We start from the raw sequence: 24,396 nt of genomic DNA, 5'->3' as shown, positions 1-24,396 counted from the left end.
TGGGGTGCAAAGGAGCAAAAAATTAAATAACAATATGGGGATGAGGTAGTTGGGTGGGAAATGTACAGATGGGCTGTGCACAGGTGCAATGATACAAAGGTTATACTTAAATCTGAACTGGTTCTCTAGCAGATTAGTAAGAATGTCTCACCCCATGTTCAAAATTGCCCTTTTCCCTTTATTCAGATTACAACCTCTCACTTTCGGTTATTTGAAAATTAAATAATCCCCAAAATATCACTGTTTTTAAAACAAGCCATAGAAAGTTGGTTGCAATTTCAGTTTAATCCACCAGAAAAGACAGAACAAATATTACAACAAATATTATGCTTAAACTTAAATATTGATTGATTAGGCTAGCTATTCAGACACCCGCCAACTTCGGGGCTCACTAAACTGAGAATTACTATTAGAAAAATTTGATTACCTTTGCTGTTCTTTGTCAGAATGCACTCCCAGGACTTCTACTTCAACAACAAATGTTGTTTTGGTTAAAAATAATCCATAGTTATATCCAAATACCTCCGTTTTGTTCGTTCGTTCAGGTCACTATCCAAAGGGTAATGCGCGAGCGCATTTCGTGACAAAAAAAATCAAAATGTTCCTTTACCGTACTTAGAAGCATGTCAAACGCTGTTTAAAATCAATTTTTATGGTATTTTTCTCGTAAAATAGCGATAATATTCCAACCGGACAACGTTGTATTCATTCAAAGAGGGAAAGGAAAAAATGGCGAGATCTCGTGAATGCGCATCTCCAGTCTCTCTGTCACCAGGCAGTCCACTGACAAACTCTGCTGCTGTTATCTGCCCAGAGACAGGAGACGCGTCAATACGGTTTCAGAAGGCTTAAGAGAGCCAATGGAAGCCTTAGAGAGTGTCACGTAACAGCACAGATACTGTAATTTTGATAGAGATGCAACAGAAAGACTACAAATTGTCAGACAGGCCACTTCCTGCTTGGAATCTTCTCAGGTTTTTGCCTGCCATATGAGTTCTGTTATACTCACAGACACCATTCAAACAGGTTTAGAAACTTTAGAGTGTTTTCTATCCAAATCTACTAATAATATGCATATTCTCGTTTCTGGGCAAGAGTAGTAACCAGTTTAAATCGGGTATGTTTTTTTATCCTGCCGTGAAAATACTGCCCCCTATCCCAGACAGGTTAACTTTCATTTATAATCTATAGAAACTATGAGAATAGAAACTTTTGTGAAACATCACAGCACAGTTGAAAAATATATGGCAAATAGAAATCAAAATGGGATGGTGTTCAGAGATAGATGGGAGGGGTTGAGTGGAGCAGAAGGATGGGACTAAAAACAAACCAGAGATAACGATTGTAAAATATGCTGTGTCTGTAAAATGTATATAGTATGCATAAACTGGAAGTTGAAGCCTAAGTGTTGTTGTCCATTAGTTTACTCCAATTAGGGGAAGGGTGGTAGGGTTAGGGGAAAATAATAAAGAAAAAAATATATATGGGCAATTGGAAATGATGCAGACAATTACATTGATGGAAGCCACAATCTATCTGCAATATTAAAGCTGATCAGCACAGCATTGACCAATGAGGTTGTGGGGTGAGCTCAAGCATGTGCATGTCTTTGAACAGCTGCAGGGGTTCGAGAGCAATTACATGATAACGTAGTACCCACCTTTCAGGGACCCTATTTGGCTCTTGGGCGCTGCTTTCAGAACTACTGGCTAAAAAATATACAACATTTATGGAGAGCCTCTTTAAGTTTTGTTCTGTGGGTCAAATATACACTTTCAAAATTCTATGAAGCAATGATCAGGAGGGAAATTGTGAAATCAATGCTACTTAAAAGACGTGCTTCAGTTTACACTCTTGAAAATGTATTCTTCCACTAGATTGCATGACAAGTAGGTCACCCTCTAGCTTTCCAAACGAATCCCTTGATCACCTTAGTGACCTGACTAGGAGAAACACCTGGACCTAACTAATGTCATAAAAACAACAAATTAATAAACCTTACACCTCTTTTTCCCCTCTCTCTGTGTCTCATCTCTCTTTTTCCTTCTCCCTCTCTTTCCCTCCCTCTCTCATAATTCTATCAATTTAATTTCTACTAGGCACCCAGTACCACATGCATCTTAAGGACAGCAACGTCAAATACGACAACTTTGGCAACCATGAGAAGAACGCAAGCAACAATGTGACTCCCATGTAGATGGAGAGAGAGAAGAGAACTCAAGAGTTCCATGTTTACTGGCAGATGAATGTACGGAGGTCACACACAAACACAAGCTAGACCCTAACAGTGGCATGATACTCAATAATAATACATGTCATTTAGCAGATGCGTGCATACAATTATAGAACATTTTTTTATTTTAAAATGCACATAAATTCATAACAGTCCGTAATGTCAATGTTAAATATTTGTCCCGATATTATTTGTAGAATTTGTGAATATTGTCATTATATTACTTGCTTTTATTAACGTATTCATGCTTTTGTTGTTGTAATTTGATAATGTGTGAAATATTACATCAGAAAAGATCCAAGGAAAAGTGAAATTATTAAATGCCTAAAGTGAGATGTTATTGATTGAATTAAATTATGTTGCTGCAAGCATAAAATATTCGTATTTTTTTACACACACACACACACACACACACACACACACACACACACACACACACACACACACACACACACACACACACACACACACACACACACACACACACACACACACACACACACACACACACGCCCAATCCCTCCAATTGCCTTTATTCATTCAGCAAGTGCAACAATTGACCAAAAACAAAACAAATTACAGAGGCTCTTTGGGGTCATGGTGGAGGGAAAAAAACAGCCAGGCTAATCCGTTCCCTCTGTTTTTGTATTCATTTCCTCCATTTTTTTTATTCGTTCCCCCTGTTTTTTATCCTTTCCTCCAATTTTTTTATTCATTCTCTCAGTTTTTTTACCCATTCCCTCAGATATTTTATTTGTTCCCTCTGGGTTTTTTTTATAAGCTACTCCTGACCTTGTGGATTTATGTAGCCTATCTTTGTGGCATTATCCCATAAAGAATAGTAAGGAAAGCATCCCTATAAAGTTCCCATTAAAGCATCTGTGAGCGCACGGGCAGCGCCATTTTGAGGCAATCTCCATTTTGAAGTAGTCAATTTTCTTCTAAACGTTTGGACATGACTCCAACAGGGTCACCAGAAGGGATCGCCAATGAAGTTGGAAGTCCCACCCAGTTGACTACAGTGGTTGCTCTACTGAAAGTTTTGAGATTATACTGCGGGATTTAGAGGTAATTCTTGGTTTAGTACGGTACCCTGCTTCATTGTTCCAGACCAGCTCAAGGGGGAGTTCGGGCACTGATTACACCCAAGGTGCTAATGTGTCTCTAACTGACAATGAATGGGCGACATAAACCAAATAGAAACTGATAATTGTGCACAACTTCAAAATGTAATTTCAATGAACTGAATAATGAGGATGAAGAAGGTGATTGAATTTAGAACAATAGTGTAAGAATTGCTATTCATCTGTCCTGCTTGCGCACACCCTGAAAAATACACTTATTTTTTTGTTTCTACTCGTCTGTATTTCTTACTAAAACTGTTGTTACAGAAACGTTTTTATTCTAAGAGAAACGAAAATGTTCCATTATATTCCACGAAATTCTTAAGATATATGTGTTGAATGAATTTTAGCAAGTGGTGTCTGCTAAATAATCAAGTTGATGGCGCAGTCATATAGCCTCGGCACCTACATAAAGCTGAGTGACTCAGTCATATAGCCTCGGCACCTACATAAAGCTGAATGACTCAGTCATATAGCCTCGGCACCTACATAAAGCTGAGTGACTCAGTCATATAGCCTCGGCACCTACATAAAGCTGAGTGACTCAGTCATATAGCCTCGGCACCGACATAAAGCTGAGTGACTCAGTCATATAGCCTCGGCACCTACATAAAGCTGAGTGACTCAGTCATATAGCCTCGGCACCTACATAAAGCTGAGTGACTCAGTCATATAGCCTCGGCACCTACATAAAGCTGAGTGACTCAGTCATATAGCCTCGGCACCTACATAAATCTGAGTGACTCAGTCATATAGCCTCGGCACCTACATAAAGCTGAGTGACTCAGTCATATAGCCTCGGCACCTACATAAAGCTGAGTGACTCAGTCATATAGCCTCGGCACCTACATAAAGCTGAGTGACTCAGTCATATAGCCTCAGGCACCTACATAAAGCTGAGTGACTCAGTCATATAGCCTCGGCACCTACATAAAGCTGAGTGACTCAGTCATATAGCCTCGGCACCTACATAAAGCTGAGTGACTCAGTCATATAGCCTCGGCACCTACATAAAGCTGAGTGACTCAGTCATATAGCCTCGGCACCTACATAAAGCTGAATGACTCAGTCATATAGCCTCGGCACCTACATAAAGCTGAGTGACTCAGTCATATAGCCTCGGCACCTACATAAAGCTGAGTGACTCAGTCATATAGCCTCGGCACCTACATAAAGCTGAATGACTCAGTCATATAGCCTCGGCACCTACATAAAGCTGAGTGACTCAGTCATATAGCCTCGGCACCTACATAAAGCTGAGTGACTCAGTCATATAGCCTCGGCACCTACATAAATCTGAGTGACTCAGTCATATAGCCTCGGCACCTACATAAAGCTGAGTGACTCAGTCATATAGCCTCGGCACCTACATAAAGCTGAGTGACTCAGTCATATAGCCTCGGCACCTACATAAAGCTGAGTGACTCAGTCATATAGCAACACCTACATAAAGCTGAGTGACTCAGTCATATAGCCTCGGCACCTACATAAAGCTGAGTGACTCAGTCATATAGCCTCGGCACCGACATAAAGCTGAGTGACTCAGTCATATAGCCTCGGCACCTACATAAAGCTGAGTGACTCAGTCATATAGCCTCGGCACCTACATAAAGCTGAGTGACTCAGTCATATAGCCTCGGCACCTACATAAAGCTGAGTGACTCAGTCATATAGCCTCGGCACCTACATAAAGCTGAGTGACTCAGTCATATAGCCTCGGCACCTACATAAAGCTGAGTGACTCAGTCATATAGCCTCAGGCACCTACATAAAGCTGAGTGACTCAGTCATATAGCCTCGGCACCTACATAAAGCTGAGTGACTCAGTCATATAGCCTCGGCACCTACATAAAGCTGAATGACTCAGTCATATAGCCTCGGCACCTACATAAAGCTGAGTGACTCAGTCATATAGCCTCGGCACCTACATAAAGCTGAGTGACTCAGTCATATAGCCTCGGCACCTACATAAAGCTGAGTGACTCAGTCATATAGCCTCGGCACCTACATAAAGCTGAGTGACTCACTCATTCATGTCTTTGGATCAAAATAAATAAGTAGCAACATTCTTTCTGATAGTCTTTAATAAAGAAATATTTTGGTTATCCTGACCTGGGCATTATAATAGTCCATTATGGGCTATTAGCAGGATAATAGACTCATCATGTATTATAATAGTCCATTATGGGCTATTAGCAGGATAATAGACTCACCATGTATTATAATAGTCCATTATAATAGTCCATTATGGGCTATTAGCAGGACAATAGACTCACCATGTATTATAATAGTCCATTATGGGCTATTAGCAGGATAATAGACTCAGCATGTATTATAATAGTCCATTATAGGCTACTAGCAGGACAATAGACTCACCATGTATTATAATAGTCCATTATGGGCTATTAGCAGGATAATAGACTCAGCATGTATTATAATAGTCCATTATGGGCTATTAGCAGGATAATAGACTCAGCATGTATTATAATAGTCCATTATAGGCTACTAGCAGGACAATAGACTCACCAGGACAATAGACTCTTGCCAACACCTCTCTGTATTTTGATACTTTTTGCAAGGCAACTGATCAGCATTAAAAACTTTGTGGATGGGGCCTTCCGAGTGACACTGCAGATGCTAGTTCAATACAGATGCTAGTTCAATACCTGTGCCAGCCACGACCGGAAGACCCATGAGGTGATTGTGGGCTTTTGGATTCTCTTCCTCTAAAAACATAAATAAAGAATGCTAAATAACAAACTGGCTTTATTTACAAATTAGTAAGAATGTCTCACCCCATGTTCAAGAATGGCCTTTTTCTCACTCACTTTAGGTTAGTTGAAAACTAAATAATCTCCAAAATATCTTTATATTTTAAACAAAGTGATTATTATTATTATTAATTAATTTAGAATGATATAAAAGCCCCTGAGATATTTTCACAGAAATATTATTAACCCTGTTTTTCACAAGCGTAGCAGGCTGTGAATTCTGCAAACAACGTTTCTAGGATGGGCTATTAGCAGGACAATATATATTGGTCATATTGGTCACGGCTCCCGAGTGGCGCACAGTTCTCCAGCTTTATCCACTGAGATAGCGGTGGGCGCACGAGGTTCAAGGCACGAGGGCTGGGGGCACGGGACGGGCCGCAGAGCAGCGCACAGAAGACGGACCTATCCCATGGGGAAGGGAGGAGGTGGGGGAAGGGGGGGGGGGGGTCATTGCGGCGGGGACCCCCGCCCCACCCCACTGGGTAGCGGGAACCTCCGCCCCGCCCCACCCCACTGGGTAGCGGGGACCTCCGCCCCGCCCCGCCCCGCCCCACTGGGTAGCGGGGACATCCGCCCCGCCCCACCCCACTGGGTAGCGGGGACCTCCGCCCCGCCCCACCCCACTGGGTAGCGGGGACCTCCGCCCCGCCCCACCCCACTGGGTAGCGGGGACCTCCGCCCCGCCCAACCCCACTGGGTAGCGGGGACCTCCGCCCCACCCTACTGGGTAGCGGGGACCTCCGCTCCGCCCCGCCCCACTGGGTAGCGGGGACCTCCGCCCCGCCCCGCCCCACTGGGTAGCGGGGACCTCCGCCCCGCTCCACTGGGTAGCGGGGACCTCCGCCCCGCCCCACTGGGTAGCACAGAGCAACACTTTAAGGGACATTACACTAATAACGGCGCTGACTAGGGAAATGTTCCCGCTGTTCTTAGTGCCTGTCTGCACATTCACAATAAAACAATGTAACTAATAATGGTGCGAAAAATGCATCTTAGATATGAAGTTGGAGGGCAGAAATTATTAAATATTAAAGCATTAGACCTCTCACTAAAGGCGACACTCAAAAGTTATACTTAAATCAGAAAAATGACATGAAAAGCACACATTTGTAAATCCCAAACTCTAAAAGTAATTGGAAAGGTAGATACAAATGATTTGTGACATTGTGGTTACTATAAAGAACGTAAACAAGATGTAAACAATATGCTGTGTTTTTATTTACAGTAGTGATGGACAGCTGGAGGCATTTTGAAAACAGGTTTTCAAAAACGTGTTTTTCACAAGTGTACTGTAGTACAGTAGCAGGTGTAGCCCTACTAGCAGGACAATATATTCTTTATAGCCTGGCTACTGTAGGTGTGAAAATCCCCCAATTTACAATGTATTTGATGTTACATTTCTAACTAAAACAGCAGTACAGTATTTATTCATCAACACCTTTATGCTTTCGTTAGTAAAATAATGAGAAAAAAGTCTACCAGTATTTTTGTAATGTCTCCAGTAGATTTTTCCGTTCCTCCTGAAAGCCCTAATCTGCTCACTTAAATGAATAGAGATCCGGGTCATGGTGTCACGCCCTGACCATAGAGAGCCATTGTTTCTCTATGGTGAAGTAGGTCAGGGCGTGACTGGGGGGTATTCTAGTTTATTATTTCTATGTGGGGTTCTAGGTTATTATTTCTATGTTGGTGATTGTGTATGATTCCCAATTAGAGGCAGCTGGTAATCGTTGTCTCTAATTGGGGATCATATTTAAGTAGTTATTATTCCCACCTGGGTTTGTGGGATCTTGGTTTTGTATAGGTGCCTATTTGCACGTCACTGTCTTCACGGTTCGATTTATCATTTATTGTTTTTGTAATTTGCTGAAGTTTTACATTATAATAAAGATGTGGAATGCTACTCATTCTGCGCCTTGGTCCAATCATTACAACGATCGTGACACATTTTACAGCATAATCAAAGTGAGGAAAATCGGCCATCTGCTGTATACTTATAGCCTATTGTAACCTGAAAGTCACACCTTTCCAGTACTCCTCACCCCGCCACAATCCTCTAAATTGTATTATTGATGGAGAGCCATATAGATTGCAAAATAGTTGGGAAGAGATTCCATGGCATATGATTTATGAATTGACTCGCAATTTTCCGTTCCTCCTGTAAGCTCTAACAGTCAAATGCCTTCTCTGTGTTGCTACAGATGCTGGTTCGATACCCGTGCCGGCCGCAACGAGGAAACCCATGAGGCAATGTGCAAGTGGCCTAGCATCATCTGGGTTAGAGGAGGGTTTGGCTGACTACACCAGTTGAGCAATTCATTTAAACATTCTTCATTTTAATTTGACTTTACAAACAACAAGAGGGCTTAATTGGAGTCTATGTCTTTGAGGCCTAGACCTATATAAAATAACTTAACTGTCTGAGGTAGGGTATGAGGCCTAACAGCCTTAACAGCCTAATAGAAGTAGGATTTTTTATTAGGCCTAATTACAATTGCAACTGGTCAAAAATGTAGCATCCTACATAAAACAATGAATTAAAGAAAAAAAGTCTGTCCGGATAGCCTGTTCTTGTAATGACAGAACAAACAGTTGCTGTCAACAACTGCCAGCTTGAGATGCAAACATCCCTGTATAACCTCTCACAATAATATTAGTATTTACTAAATACAGTCAACGAAGTTACTTAATGAGAAAAGTTGCATTTCCCCTCGGACACAATCTTGTGGATGTCGGGTTTGATTTTGATGTGCAGGCAGTCCTCGATTGACTTATGTGAAAGCCGGTTCCTGCGTTCATAGAGGAAAATGAGTACTTGAAGGTGTAAGTTGATCCAAACATTGTTAGCACATAAAATGCAAGTTTCTTTATTGTGCTGTATTCCTCTGAGCTGCCACCCGCTCAGTTTGAATTGCGGCCTCGTCCAGCGAGGGTATAGTTTTCTTAGCAAGGGAGGAGTATTCCAATGTATGCACCACACAGAACGACACTGCAACTGCCTCTGCAACGCAATGCTGCAATGCTGGAAATTAATGTAATTCTGGTGTACCACAATGACTGACGCTGTCGGTTTGTTCGAAGCGTCAGTCATTTCAATAGCCTGAAAAGCCAGGAGCCTCACTAGCAGTCATAACTGAATGATGCATGAGTACGATGCAAAACAAAAAGGCGACACTTTGTGCCAACTCGGATTCATGCCACATGGACAACATGAACAGTTGTCCGTGCCTCTCATCTCCGAGACCCATGTCCTACCCCTCATGCATAAAGTTAAAGGGGGGGGCGGCGTTTATTCCTGAGTCCAAAACACCACGAACAGGCATAAAACAACCAGACAAAATAGTCCACCCAAAAGGGCCGGGACGCAGTGTGTTATATTAACCTACCTGGGTGGTGAGTTATATTAACCTACCTGGGTGGTGCGTTATATTAACCTACCTGGGTGGTGTGTTATATTAACCTACCTGGGTGCTGTGCTATATTAACCTACCTGGGTGGTGTGTTATATTAACCTACCTGGGTGGTGTGTTATATTAACGTACCTGGGTGGTGTGTTATATTAACCTACCTGGGTGGTGTGTTATATATTAACCTACCTGGGTGGTGCGTTATATTAAAATACCTGGGTGGTGCATTATATTAACGTACCTGGGTGGTGTGTTATATTAACCTTCCTGGGTGGTGTGTTATATTAACCTACCTGGGTGGTGTGTTATATTAACCTACCTGGGTGGTGTGTTACATGAACCTACCTGGGTGGTGTGTCATATTAACCTACCTGGGTGGTGTGTTATATTAACCTACCTGGGTGGTGTGTTATATTAACCTACCTGGGTGGTGCATTATATTAACCTACCTGGGTGGTGCATTATATTAACCTACCTGGGTGGTGCATTATATTAACCTACCTGGGTGGTGTGTTATATTAACCTACCTGGGTGGTGTGTTATATTAACCTTCCTGGGTGGTGTGTTATATTAACCTTCCTGGGTTGTGTGTTATATTAACCTACCTGGGTGGTGTGTTACATGAACCTACCTGGGTGGTGTGTCATATTAACCTTCCTGGGTGGTGTGTTATATTAACGTTCCTTGGTGGTGTGTTATATTAACCTACCTGGGTGGTGTGTTATATTAACCTACCTGGGTGATGTGTTATATTAACCTACCTGGGTGGTGTGTTATATTAACCTACCTGGGTGGTGTGTTATATTAACCTACCTGGGTGGTGTGTTATATGAACCTACCTGGGTGGTGTGTTATATGAACCTACCGGGTGGTGTGTTATATGAACCTACCTGGGTGGTGTGTTATATTAACCTACCTGGGTGGTGTGTTATATTAACGTACCTGGGTGGTGTGTTATATTAACCTACCTGGGTGGTGTGATATATTAACCTACCTGGGTTCTGTGTTATATGAACCTACCTGGGTGGTGTGTTATATGAACCTACCTGGGTGGTGTGTTATATTAACCTTCCTGGGGTGTGTGTTATATTAACCTACCTGGGTGGTGTGTTGTATTAACATACCTGGGTGAAGTGTTATATTAACCTACCTGGGTGGTGTGTTATATTAACCTACCTGGATGGTGTGTTATATTAACCTACCTGGGCGGTGTGTTATATGAACCTTCCTGGTGTGCTATATGAACCTACCTGGGTTGTTTGTGTTTTGCTCACAGCCTGGCCTGGAACATATTCACATGTTCCAGGAGTGTCTACAGCTCATTGAGGAGCTAGCCAAGGAGGTGAAGGACATCAGTAAGGTACGACAATCTCCATCTGTACAGATGTAGGATCTTAATTTGAACCAGTTTGCTACAGCAGGAAAATAAATCCTGCAGCAACCTAAAATGTGAGTCATTATTAATGGACATCTTTGAGTGGTTGCTATATTTTTTGTAAGGGAAAATCAAGTATTACATTTCGCAGTGGAATATTCAAACTTCAGAAGCCTTTTTAAACCTCAAATTCAGTACAAGTTTAAAATGTCCTGCATTGCAGGAATGTAACTTTTATTTAACTAGGCAAGTCAGTTAAGAACAAATTCTTATTTACAATGACGGCCTACCGGGGAACAGTGGGTTAACTGCCTTGTTCAGGCACAGAACAACAGATTTTTATGTTGTCAGCTCGGGGATTAGATCCAGAAACCTTTCAGTTACTGGCCCAATGCTCTAACCACTAGGCTACCTGCCGCCCCAGGTAGCCTAGTTCTCCTGTATACAGTGAGGGGAAAAAGTATTTGATCCCCTGCTGATTTTGTACGTTTGCCCACTGACAAAGAAATGATCAGTCTATAATTTTAATGGTAGGTTTATTTGAACAGTGAGAGACAGAATAACAACTAAAGAATCCAGAAAAACGCATATCAAAATTGCTCTAAATTGATTTGCATTTTAATGAGGGAAATAAGTATTTGACCCTTCTGCAAAACATGACTTAGTACTTGGTGGCAAAACCCTTGTTGGCAATCACAGAGGTCAGACGTTTCTTGTAGTTGGCCACCAGGTTTGCACACATCTCAGGAGGGATTTTGTCCCACTCCTCTTTGCAGATCTTCTCCAAGTCATTAAGGTTTCGAGGCTGATGTTTGGCAACTCAAACCTTCAGCTCCCTCCACAGATTTTCTATGGGATTAAGGTCTGGAGACTGGCTAGGCCACTCCAGGACCTTAATTAATGTGCTTCTTCTTGAGCCACTCCTTTGTTGCCTTGGCCGTGTGTTTTGGGTCATTGTCATGCTGGAATACCCATCCACGACCCATTTTCAATGCCCTGGCTGAGGGAAGGAGGTTCTCACCCAAGATTTGACGGTACATAGCCCCGTCCATCGGCCCTTTGATGAGGTGAAGTTCTCCTGTCCCCTTAGCAGAAAAACACGCCCAAAGCATAATGTTTCCACCTCCATGTTTGACGGTGGAGATGGTGTTCTTGGGGTCATAGGCAGCATTCCTCCTCCTCCAAACACGGCGAGTTGAGTTGATGTCAAAGAGCTCCATTTTGGTCTCATCTGACCACAGCACTTTCACCCAGTTGTCCTCTGAGTCATTCAGATGTTCATTGGCAAACTTCAGACGGGCATGTATATGTATTCTTGAGCAGGGGGACCTTGCGGGCACTGCAGGATTACAGTCGTTCATGGCGTAGTGTGTTACCAATTGTTTTCTTGGTGACTATGGTCCCAGCTGCCTTGAGATCATTGACAAGATCCTCCCGTGTAGTTCTGGGCTGATTCCTCACCGTTCTCATGATCATTGCAACTCCACGAGGTGAGATATTACATGGAGCCCCAGGCCGAGGGATATTGACAGTTCTTTTGTGTTTCTACCATTTGCGAATAATCGCACCAAATGTTGTCACCTTCTCACCAAGCTGCTTGGCGATGGTCTTGTAGCCCATTCCAGCCTTGTGTAGGTCTACAATCTTGTCCCTGACATCCTTGGAGAGCTCTTTGGTCTTGGCCATGGTGGAGAGTTTGGAATCTGATTGATTGATTGCTTCTGTGGACAGGTGTCTTTTTTACAGGTAACAAGCTGCGGTTAGGAGCACTCCCTTTAAGAGTATAAAAGACACCTGGGAGACAGAAATCTTTCTGATTGAGAGGGGGTCAAAAACTTATTTCCCTCATTAAAATGCAAATCAATTTATAACATTTTTGACATGCGTTTTTCTGGATATTTTTGTTGTTATTCTGTCTCTCACTGTTCAAATAAACCTACCATTAAAATTATTGTCTGATCCTTTCTTTGTCAGTGGGCAAAAGTACAAAATCAGCAGGGGATCAAATACTTTTTTCCCTCACTGTAAGGGGGATCAAATTAAGTTAAATTAAATTATCTGTACACGTAACTCAAACTTTCACATAAATCTCACATTGACACAAACATATAGTTCTATGGAAAAGTTCACATTCACTCACACAGTTTGTCAAACCTAAAATGTCAATACAGTGATCAATATGTGACCTCACGTCTGCATCACTTATTTGAATATGAAATCACTTCCTTCAATATGACATCACTTCCTTGCTTGCAGCTTGCCAGGAGAAGAGGGGTGACGGGAGGAGAAGGTTCCACAGCATCACCTAGCTTGGAGAGCAGCCGGAGTCTCATTCTATTGTGGGCCAAGGAGCTTGACCAGGTAACATGATGAACAGGCTAACAGAATATAATAGAAGTAGTGTCATACAGTACATTTGGAAAGTATTCAGACCCCTTCCCTTTTTCCACATTCTGTTATGTTTCAGCCTAATTCTAAAATGGATTAAATAATTATTTTTTCTCATCAATCAACATACAATACCCCAAAATGTGATATTTCTGTTAGCTTTTTTATATACATTTGAACAAATTTCATTTGCTTTGTCATTATGGGGTATTTTGTGTAGATTGATGAGAAAAAAACATTTTAATCAATTTCAGAATAAGGCTGTAAAGTAACAAAATATGGAAAAAGTCAAGGGGTTTGAATACTTTCATAATGCACTGTGTGTGTTTTCTGTGATCAATTTCTGTGATAGATTTAGTGTGTTTGGTTGTCATTATATTTCCTGACCTCACAGATTTCATATGAACACAAATGTTGGCTGCATTCTCAGGGTAATTTACGATAAAATTACCTTCTTATATAAATTATACAAGTGTTCCTTTGTTCGCTCAGCTCCAGAAGACATCCACACCAACAACAGAGGTTCAGATGACGAGAGGAAAGAGGGATCCAGGCGGAGGAGGGAAAGACGGAGGGAAAGACAGAAGTTTGGAGAAAGAGAATCAGAGAATATTGGAATGGGCAACAGAACTGAAGAATGTCTCAGAGGTGTGTGTGTGTGTATGTGTGTATGTGTGTATGTGTGTGTGTGTGTGTGTGTGTGTGTGTGTGTGTGTGTGTGTGTGTGTGTGTGTGTGTGTGTGTGTGTGTGTGTGTGTGTGTGTGTTTGAGAGACAGAGAGAGAAATGTGCTACTGTGTATATAGTGTGTTCACTGTATTTGAGAGTGTGTAAATGCGTCCCAAATGTGTTCCCAGGTGTGTGGGCTGTCAGACGAGGACCTGAAGCGTCTGTTGGATCCGCGGGGGGTCAAGGAGTCTAGGCTAGCTGGCGTTCTGCCATTGCTGGAGTTCATCGCCTGGTCTCTACTGTCAAATGACACTGAGGTGAGAGAAAAGTATGTCATTGTGTGTGTGAGTGAGTGAGTGAGTGAGTGAGTGAGTGAGTGAGTGAGTGAGTGAGTGAGTGAGTGAGTGAGTGAGTGAGTGAGTGAGTGAGTGAGTGAGTGAGTGAGTGAGTGAGTGAGTGAGTGAGTGAGTGAGTGAAAGGTATGTTTTGACAAATTCTACCCTAGTAGATTTTCTGGGCTGCTGTAGCCATGCTGCCATATGAATATAAACACTCCGGCAATTCATCTCCCTGTTTGTCATGTCAGGAGGATGTATCAAAGCTGTGGTTGTCAACCAAACAGAGATCATGGAGAGATTATATTGAATTACACCAAGCATTTTTCCTTTTTCACTGAACCTTTTTGTAATGATATTACAGTTTGAACACAATAAACAGAAAACTATGACAGACTGTTTATTTGTTCATTTTAGATACCATCATGATAAAAGGTGAATTATTGAAACTTCAGCGACAGCAAGCCAATACATTGATACGGAAGATCCGGAACCGTAGTCTCTGTTAATGTTTCCATCTAGCGTGGGGGGAACAGTTATTATGCGCACACTGCTACGTCATGTCATATTTCCATAATGGCGACCCCTATGATGGAACTTCCCAAGATCTCTGTGTTTGACCAACTGAAGGGTCTCCTGCTGACCTATTTCATGACAGAATCGTGTTACGACGAGTTTTTTGTAAATTGTAACTTTTTGGATGGTAATTAAAGTTTTTGCACAGTTTTCTGACGTTTGATTTTGTGCGCTATCTTAGCTAGCCAGGGCTTCAACGTTCAATGGATGAGCTAATATTAGCTAATGTTAGCTACGGGTTTAACGTGGAAGACACATTTCAGTTGAATACATTCAGTTGGACAACTTACTATGTATCCCCATTTCCCTTTCCCTTACCTAACTTGCAAACACATTCGTTTTTGCTCGATATTTCACAATGTGTAACTTGTATCTTATCTTTTATGATTAATAGATATTGTGCTAACGTTGCTTCCAGAGCCAGTTTGGAACTCGGTGGTGAGTGTTGCAACTGAGGACAGACGATTTTTACGCGTTTCAGCACTCGTTGGTCCCGGTCTGTGAGCTTGTGTGGACTACCACTTCGCGGTTGAGCCGTTTTTGCTCCTAGACGTTTCCACTTCACAATAACAGCACTTGCAGTTGATCGGCATCCTATGACGGTGCCACGTTGAAAGTCGCTGAGCTCTTCAGTAAGGGTCTTTCTACTGCTAACGTTTGTCTATGGCTATTGCATGGCTGTGTGCTCCATTTTATACTGTCAGCAACGGGTGTGGCTGAAATTCCCGAATCTGTTCATTTGAAGGGTTGTCCACATACTTATGTATATATAGTGTATATGTACAGTATCAGTCAAAAGTTTGGACACACCTACTCATTCAAGGGTTTTTCTTTATTTTTACTATTTTCTACATTGTAGAATAATAATGAAGACATCAAAACTATGAAATAACACATATGGAATCATGTAGTAACCAAAAAAGTGTTAAACAAATCCAAATATATTTTATATTTCAGATTCTACAAAGTAGCCACACTTGATGACATCTTTGCACACTCTTGGCATTCTCTCAACCAGCTTCACCTGGAATGCTTTTGAAGGAGTTCCCACATATGCTGAGCACTAGTTGGCTGCTTTTCCTTCACTCTGCAGTCCAACTCAGCCCAAACTATCTCAATCGGGTTGAGGTCGGGTGATCATGGAGGCCAGGTCATCTGATGCACCCCTCCATCACTCTCCTTCTTGGTCAAATAGCCCTTACACAGCCTGGAGTGTGTTGGGTCATTGTCCTGTTGGAAAACAAATGATAGTCCCACCAAGTGCAACCAGATGGGATGGCGTATCGCCGCAGAATGCTGTGGTAGACATGCTGGTTAAGTGTGCCTTGAATTCTAAATAAATCACAGACAGTGTCCCAAGCAAAGCACCATCACACCTCCTCTTCCATGCTTCATGGTGGGAACTACACATGCGCAGATCATCCGTTCACCTACTCCGTGTCTCACAAAGACACAGCGGTTGGAACCAAAAATTGCAAATTTGGACTCATCAGACCGAAGGGCAGATTTCCAACGGTCTAATATCCATTGCTCGGGTTTCTTGGCCCAAACAAGTCTCTTCTTGTTATTGGTGTCCTTAGTAGTGGTTTCTTTGCAGCAATTCGACCAGGAAGGCCTGATTCACACAGTCTCCTCTGAACAGTTGATGTTGAGATGTGTCTGTTACTTGAACTCTGTGAAGCATTTATTTGGGCTGCAATTTCTGAGGCTGGTAACTCTATTGAACTTATCCTCTGCAGCAGAGGTAACTCTGGGTCTTCCTTTCCTGTGGCGGTCCTCATGAGAGCCAGTTTCATCAAAGCGCTTGATGGTTTTTGCAACTGCACTTGAAGAAACTTTCAAAGTTCTTGAAATTGTCCGGATTAACTGACCTTCATGTCTTAAAGTAATGATAGACTGTCGTTTCTCTTTGCTTATTTGAGCTGTTCTTGCCATAATATGGATTTGGTCTTTTACCAAATAGGGCTATCTTCTGTATACCCCCTTACATTGTCACAACACAACTGATTGGCTCAAACTCTTTAAGAAGGAAAGAAATTCCACAAATTCCACAAATGAACTTTTAACAAGGCACACCTGTTAATTGATATGCATTCCAGGTGACTAACTCATGAAGCTGGTTGAGAGAATGCCAAGGGTGTGCAAAGCTGTCCTCAAGGCAAAGGGTAGCTACGTTGGAGAATCTGAAATATAAAATACATTTTGATTTGTTTAACACTTTTTTGGTTACTACATGATTCCATATGTGTTATTTCCTAGTATTGATGTTTTTGCTATTATTCTACGATGTAGAAAATAGTACAAATAAAGAAAAACCCTGGATGAGTAGGTGTGTCCAAACTGTTGACTGGTACTGTATATGATGGTGTGTATAGACATTATTATATGATTATATGATTACTTCGGTCAAAGTCCACTTTCAAGACCAAATGCATCTACTGTGTGTATGACCAGCAGTAGTACCATGAACACAACAGAAGCAGGTGAGAGATAAACAGGTAAGTCACTTTTTTGTGTCTAGGAGGTAAATTCTGGGTATTTTCAGATATTTCATAATTATAGATGCTGTAAATTATGAGATGCTAATATAGATGTCTTAAACAGACAAAAAAAGAAAGCTGACAAAAGTGTCAAACCTCAGTCAAACCTCAAACCAAAATGTGTAGCTACTCAATGTTAATAGTTAATTGTCTTATAAATAACTGTCACAAACTTACAGAATATACATTGTTTAAGTACTATTTCATACATTTCAGACATTGAATCAAAATGACTGAAAACTATGACATTATAACCCACCTCAATCAAAACAAAGCATGTGAACCTACAGTTACAGTATTATACCTGAAAAGGTTTTGAATCTAAGAGTTCTGTGAAATGATTGATCACATTGCATGAGGTTGATGTTGGTTCAATACATTTCTTATGAGTTACAAGGAAACAATTGGAGAATTCCAGTAACGCGTAATTATTGTAAGGCAGTCTTTGGAACTGACCCTTGATCCTATAAACACTGGCAGACAACTTCACTGCATTGCTCAATTGTTATTGTTCTTGTGAAATAGTACATCTCTTTCTCTCCCCCTCTCTTTGTCTTTATCCCTCTCTCACCCTTACTACCTAATTTCTCTCTCTCTCTCTCTCTCTCTCTCTCTCTCTCTCTCTCTCTCTCTCTCTCTCTCTCTCTCTCTCTCTTTCTCTCTCTCTCTGTCTCTCTGTCTCTCTTTCTCTCACCCTCCCTCCTCTCCATAGACCACAATGCAGCAGCCTAATAACCACAGCAGCCGGTCTCCTAAGGTGAAGGAGAAGGACTCTCACCGGATAATGATGTTGTCTATTGCTGTCTCACATGACACACTACTCTCTATATAATGCACTACTTTTGACTAGAGCCCACTCTTTTCCATTAGTGCACTGCTTGTAACCAGAGCTACATTGTGACAAGACCGGCTTTGTAGTATACACGAGAATTTGACAGTATAATCAGCATACTAGTGTGTGGATGTATTCTGTGTTTTTCTAACCCTGTCTTTATTCCCACTGATGGTGATACAGGACAAGAGTCTGGAGACTGTGGAGGCTACCCACTCAGCACCCTGGAATAAACCACAACTCAGCAACAGCAAGGTGGGTTCGGTTTCCAACCAGTAAACAACTAGCCATACCATCTTTTCTACATATAGGTTTTGAATCTGGGATGTAGGGCAATCCTATAGCAAATGTGGGGACATCATATTAAATAGATTATGACTGGGCTGGGCACCCCCATAAATGTTATTTTTGGTACTTTCCACTATTTTGGATCCATCTATAATTTGGGTCCTGCCTGTACCACTTCTACAGGGGAGGGACTTTGAGAAACGGGACGCCCACCATTCAGAACCATGGACCAAGCCTCATCTCAACAACACCAAAGTGGGTTCTATGGAGAAAAAACATTTCAGTGAGAGGATGATATTGTGTGTTGTGTGTTATTAGCCTACCAGGGTGGTGTGTTATATTAGCCTACGTGGGTGGTGTGTTATATTAACCTACCTGGGTGGTGTGTTATATTAACCTACCTGGGTGGTGTATTATATTAACCTACCTGGGTGGTGTGTTATATTAACCTACCTGGGTGATGTGTTTTATTAACCTACATGGGTGGTGTGTTATATTAACCTACCTGGGTGGTGTGTTATATTAACCTTCCTGGGTGGTGTGTTATATTAACCTACCTGGGTGGTGTGTTATATTAACCTTCCTGGGTGGTGTGTTATATTAACCTTCCTGGGTGGTGTGTTATATTAACCTTCCTGGGTGGTGTGTTATATTAACCTACCTGGGTGGTGTATTATAATAACCTACCTGGGTGGTGTGTTATATTAACCTACCTGGGTGGTGTGTTATATTAACCTACATGGGTGGTGTGTTATATTAACCTACCTGGGTTCTGTGTTATATTAACCTACCTGGGTGGTGTGTTATATTAACCTTCCTGAGTGGTGTGTTATATTAACCTACCTGGGAGGTGTGATATATTAACCTTCCTGGGTGGTGTGTTATATTAACCTTCCTGGGTGGTGTGTTATATTAACCTTCCTGGGTGGTGTGTTATATTAACCTTCCTGGGTGGTGTGTTATATTAACCTACCTGGGTGGTGTATTATAATAACCTACCTGGGTGGTGTGTTATATTAACCTACCTTGGTGGTGTGTTATATTAACCTTCCTGGGTGGTGTGTTATATTAACCTACCTGGGTGGTGTATTATAATAACCTACCTGGGTGGTGTGTTATATTAACCTACCTGGGTGATGTGTTTTATTAACCTACATGGGCGGTGTGTTATATTAACCTACCTTGGTGGTGTGTTATATTAACCTACCTGGGTGGTGTGTTATATGAACCTACCTGGGTGATGTGTTTTATCAACCTACCTGGAGTGTTATATTAACCTACCTGTGTGGTGTGTTATATTAACCTACGTGGGTGGTGTGTTATATTAACGTACCTGGGTGGTGTGTTATATTAACCTACCTGGGTGTTGTGTTATATTAACCTACCTGGGTGGTGTGTTATAATAACATACCTGGGTGGTGTGTTATATAAACCTACCTGGGTGGTGTGTTATATGAACCTACATGGTGAGTTATATTAACCTACCTGGGTGGTGTATTATATGAACCTACCTGGGTGGTGTGTTATATTAACCTACCTGGGTGGTGTGTTATATTAACCTACCTGGGTGGTGTGTCATATTAACCTACCTGGGTGGTGTGTTATATTAACCTACCTGGGTGGTGTGTTATATTAACCTACCTGGGTGGTGTGTTATATTAACCTACCTGGTGTGTTATATGAACCTAGCTGGGTGGTGTGTTATATTAACCTACCTGGGTGGTGTGTTATATTAACCTACCTGGGTGGTGTGTTATATTAACCTGCCTGGGTGGTGTGTTATTTTAACCTGCCTGGGTGTTGTGTTATATGAACCTACCTGGGTGGTGTGTTATATTAACCTACCTGGGTGGTGTGTTATTTTAACCTGCCTGGGTGTTGTGTTATATGAACCTACCTGGGTGGTGTGTTATATTAACCTACCTGGGTGGTGTGTTATTTTAACCTACCTGGGTGGTGTGTTATATTAACCTACATGGGTGGTGTGTTATTTTAACCTGCCTGGGTGGTGTGTTATATTAACCTACTTGGGTGGTGTATTATATTAACCTACCTGGGTGGTGGGTTATATTAACCTACCTGGGTTCTGTGTTATATGAACCTACCTGAGTGGTGTGGTATATTAACCTGCCTGGGTGGTGTGTTATATTAACCTACCTGGGTGGTGTGTTATATTAACCTTCCTGGGTGGTGTGTTATATTAACGTACCTGGGTGGTGTATTATATTAACATACCTGGGTGGTGTCTTATATGAACCTACCTGGGTGGTGTGTTATATTAACCTACCTGGGTGATGTGTTTTATTAACCTACCTGGGTGGTGTGTTATATTAACCTTCCTGGGTGGTGTGTTATATTAACCTACCTGGGTGATGTGTTTTATTAACCTACCTGGGTGGTGTGTTATATTAACCTACCTGGGTGGTGTGTTATATTAACCTACCTGGGTGGTGTGTTATATTAACCTACCTGTGTTGTGTGTTTTATTAACCTACCTGGGTGGTGTGTTATTTTAACCTACCTGGATGGTGTGTTATATTAACCTACCTGGGTGGTGTGTTATATGAACCTTCCTGGTGTGTTATATGAACCTACCTGGGTTGTTTGTGTTTTGCTCACAGCCTGGCCTGGAACATATTCACACGTTCCAGGAGTGTCTACAGCTCATTGAGGAGCTAGCCAAGGAGGTGAAGGACATCAGTAAGGTACGACAATCTCCATCTGTACAGATGTAGGATCTTAATTTGAACCAGTTTGCTACAGCAGGAAAATAATCCTGAAGCAACCGAAAATGTGAATTATTACGTGAATTATTATTAATGGACATCTATGAGGGGTTGATATATTTTTTGTAAGGGAAAATCAAGTATTACATTTTGCAGTGGAATATACAAACTTCAGAAGCCTTTTTAAACCTCAAATACAGTACAACTTTAAAATGTCCTGCATTGCAGGAAGGTTCTCCTGTATAAGGGGGATCAAATTAAATTAAATTAAATTATCTGTACACATAACTCAAACTTTCACATAAATCTCACAATGACACAAACATATAGTTCTATGGAAAAGTTCACATTCACTCACACAGTTTGTCAAACCTAAAATGTCAATAGAGTGATCAATTTTTTGACCTCACGTCTGCATCACTTCCTTGAATATGACATCCCTTCCTTGCTTGCAGCTTGCCAGGAGAAGAGGGGTGACGGGAGGAGAAGGTTCCACAGCATCACCTAGCTTGGAGAGCAGCCGGAGTCTCATTCTATTGTGGGCCAAGGAGCTTGACCAGGTAACATGATGAACAGGCTAACAGAATATAATAGAAGTAGTGTCATACAGTACATTTGGAAAGTATTCAGACCCCTTCCCTTTTTCCACATTCTGTTATGTTTCAGCATAATTCTAAAATGGATTAAATAATTATTTTTTCTCATCAATCAACACACAATACCCCAAAATGTGATATTTCTGTTAGCTTTTTTATATACATTTGAACAAATTTCATTTGCTTTGTCATTATGGGGTATTTTGTGTAGATTGATGAGAAAAAAACAACATTTTAATCAATTTCAGAATAAGGCTGTAAAGTAACAAAATATGGAAAAAGTCAAGGGGTTTGAATACTTTCATAATGCACTGTGTGTGTTTTCTGTGATCAATTTCTGTGATAGATTTAGTGTGTTTGGTTGTCATTATATTTCCTGACCTCACAGATTTCATATGAACACAAATGTTGGCTGCATTCTCAGGGTAATTTACGATAAAATCACCTTCTTATATAAATTATAGAAGTGTTCCTTTGTTCGCTCAGCTCCAAAAGACATCCACACCAACAACAGAGGTTCAGATGACGAGAGGAAAGAGGGATCCAGGCGGAGGAGGGAAAGACGGAGGGAAAGACAGAAGTTTGGAGAAAGAGAATCAGAGAATATTGGAATGGGCAACAGAACTGAAGAATGTCTCAGAGGTGTGTGTGTGTGTATGTGTGTATGTGTGTATGTGTGTGTGTGTGTGTGTGTGTGTGTGTGTGTGTGTGTGTGTGTGTGTGTGTGTGTGTGTGTGTGTGTGTGTGTGTGTGTGTGTGTGTGTGTGTTTGAGAGAGACAGTTAGAGAAATGTGCTACTGTGTATATAGTGTGTCCACTGTATGTGAGAGTGTGTAAATGCGTCCCAAATGTGTTCCCAGGTGTGTGGGCTGTCAGACGAGGACCTGAAGCGTCTGTTGGATCCGCGGGGGGTCAAGGAGTCTAGGCTAGCTGGCGTTCTGCCATTGCTGGAGTTCATCGCCTGGTCTCTACTGTCAAATGACACTGAGGTGAGGGAAAAGTATGTCAAATCAAGTCTTATCAAATTTTGTTCGTCACATACACATGGTTAGCAGATGTTAATGCGAGTGTAGCGAAATGCTTGTGCTTCTAGTTTTGACCATGCAGTAATATCTAACAAGTAATATAACTTAACAATTTCACAACAATTACCTTATACACACAAGTGTAAAGGAATGAATAAGAATATTTACATAAAAATATATGAATGAGTGATGGCAAGATGCAGTAGATGGTATAGAGTACAGTATATACATATGAGATGAGTAATGTAGGGTATGTAAACATTATATAAAGTGGTATTGTTTAAAGTGGCTAGTGATACATTTATTACATACATTTTTCATTATTAAAGTGGCTAGAGATGAGTCAGTATGTTTGCAGCAGCCACTCAATGTTAGTGATGGCTGTTAAACAGTCTGATGGCCTTGAGATAGAAGTTATTTTTCAGTGTCTCGGTCCCAGCTTTGATGCACCTGTACTGACCTCGCCTTCTGGATGATACCGGGGTGAACAGGCAGTGGCTCAGGTGGTTGTTGTCCTTGATGATCTTTTTGGCCTTCCTGTGACATCGGGTGCTGTAGGTGTCCTGGAGGGCAGGTAGTTTGCCCCCGGTGATGCGTTGTGCAGAACTCATTGTGTCCCTAACAGAGTGTGTGTGTGCGTGCGTGCGTGCATGCGTGCGAGTGAGAGAGAGAGAGATGTTTTGACTAATTCTACCCTAGTAGACTTTCTGGGCTGCTGTAGCCATGCTGCCATATGAATATAAACACTCCGGCAATTCATCTCCCTGTTTGTCATGTCAGGAGGATGTATCAAAGCTGTGGTTGTCAACCAAACAGAGAGCATGGAGAACTGGTGAGAGCACAATGTTGAATTCCCCATCCTGTGTTCTTTCTCTCTCTCTCTCACCCCCCCTCTCTCTCTCTCACTCTCTCTCTCACCCCCGCTCTCTCTCTCTCTCACCCCCTCGCTCTCACCCCCCCCTCTCTCCCTCACCCAGTTATTATTGCACTAATCTCTTCTTCTCATTGCAAATAGGAATCGAAAAGTACATCCCTAATTCTGTATGGCAATGGATTCACAGTGCTTCAAGTAGGAAGAAAGAATAACTAACATTTATCACAATAACACATGAAATTACATTGAAATCATGCTGACATAAAGATTTTCATGTATAAAAAAATTAAGAATCACTTAATCAATGAAACATTGAGTATCATGTTGAAGGATTTTGAGAGGAAAAAAATGTTGCTGATGTCGATGACAACCTCTCATGCCTGCCTTGATCTCCATCTCTCTCTCATCTCTCTCCACCTCTCTCCATCTCTCTCCACCTCTCTCCATCCCTCTCTCCACCTCTTCTCATCTCCCTCCGCCTCTCTCCATCTCTCTCCGCCTCTCTCCATCTCTCTCTCCACCTCTCTCCATCTCTCTCCAACTCTCTTCTTCCCTCTCTCCACATCTCTCCATCCCTCTCTCTACCTCTCTCCTTCCTTCTCTCCATCTCTCTCCACCACCACCTCCCTTTCTCT

The 24,396-nt window shown here is 41.7% G+C and overlaps 3 protein-coding genes across 4 annotated transcripts in view; all 3 read left to right on the top strand.

Annotated features, from left to right (window-relative positions):
- Window positions 1-2,609, top strand: part of LOC106577901 (IgGFc-binding protein) — a 115,939-nt gene extending 113,330 nt beyond the window's left edge. For both annotated transcript variants that reach the window (XM_082965277.1, XM_082965276.1), the window contains one exon: window positions 2,100-2,609. In XM_082965277.1, coding sequence (XP_082821403.1) covers window positions 2,100-2,197 — 98 coding nt within the window. In that variant the 3' untranslated portion in view covers window positions 2,198-2,609. The remainder of the gene's footprint in view (window positions 1-2,099) is intronic.
- An 8,226-nt stretch (window positions 2,610-10,835) lies between these two features.
- Window positions 10,836-14,645, top strand: LOC145861702 (uncharacterized). Its single transcript, XM_082964586.1, has 4 exons — window positions 10,836-10,898; window positions 13,794-13,949; window positions 14,158-14,286; window positions 14,556-14,645. The coding sequence occupies exons 1-4, from the start codon at window positions 10,836-10,838 to the stop codon at window positions 14,643-14,645; spliced, it is 438 nt and encodes a 145-aa protein (XP_082820712.1).
- A 2,625-nt stretch (window positions 14,646-17,270) lies between these two features.
- The window catches only part of LOC106577902 (uncharacterized), an 8,513-nt gene continuing 1,387 nt past the window's right edge, over window positions 17,271-24,396 (top strand). The window contains exons 1-10 of the mRNA XM_014156340.3: window positions 17,271-17,378; window positions 18,133-18,177; window positions 18,436-18,507; window positions 18,724-18,795; window positions 21,162-21,245; window positions 21,722-21,826; window positions 22,349-22,504; window positions 22,723-22,851; window positions 23,668-23,719; window positions 23,903-23,956. Of these exons, the coding sequence (XP_014011815.1) occupies window positions 18,139-18,177; window positions 18,436-18,507; window positions 18,724-18,795; window positions 21,162-21,245; window positions 21,722-21,826; window positions 22,349-22,504; window positions 22,723-22,851; window positions 23,668-23,719; window positions 23,903-23,956 (763 nt within the window). The 5' untranslated portion in view covers window positions 17,271-17,378; window positions 18,133-18,138. The remainder of the gene's footprint in view (window positions 17,379-18,132; window positions 18,178-18,435; window positions 18,508-18,723; window positions 18,796-21,161; window positions 21,246-21,721; window positions 21,827-22,348; window positions 22,505-22,722; window positions 22,852-23,667; window positions 23,720-23,902; window positions 23,957-24,396) is intronic.

Source organism: Salmo salar, chromosome 18 (assembly GCF_965601325.2).
Source record: "Salmo salar chromosome 18, fSalSal1, whole genome shotgun sequence".
NCBI classification, from domain to species: Eukaryota; Metazoa; Chordata; class Actinopteri; order Salmoniformes; family Salmonidae; genus Salmo; species Salmo salar.
Note: the sequence above shows the minus strand (reverse complement) of the source record. Positions and strands in the feature narration are given on the sequence as shown.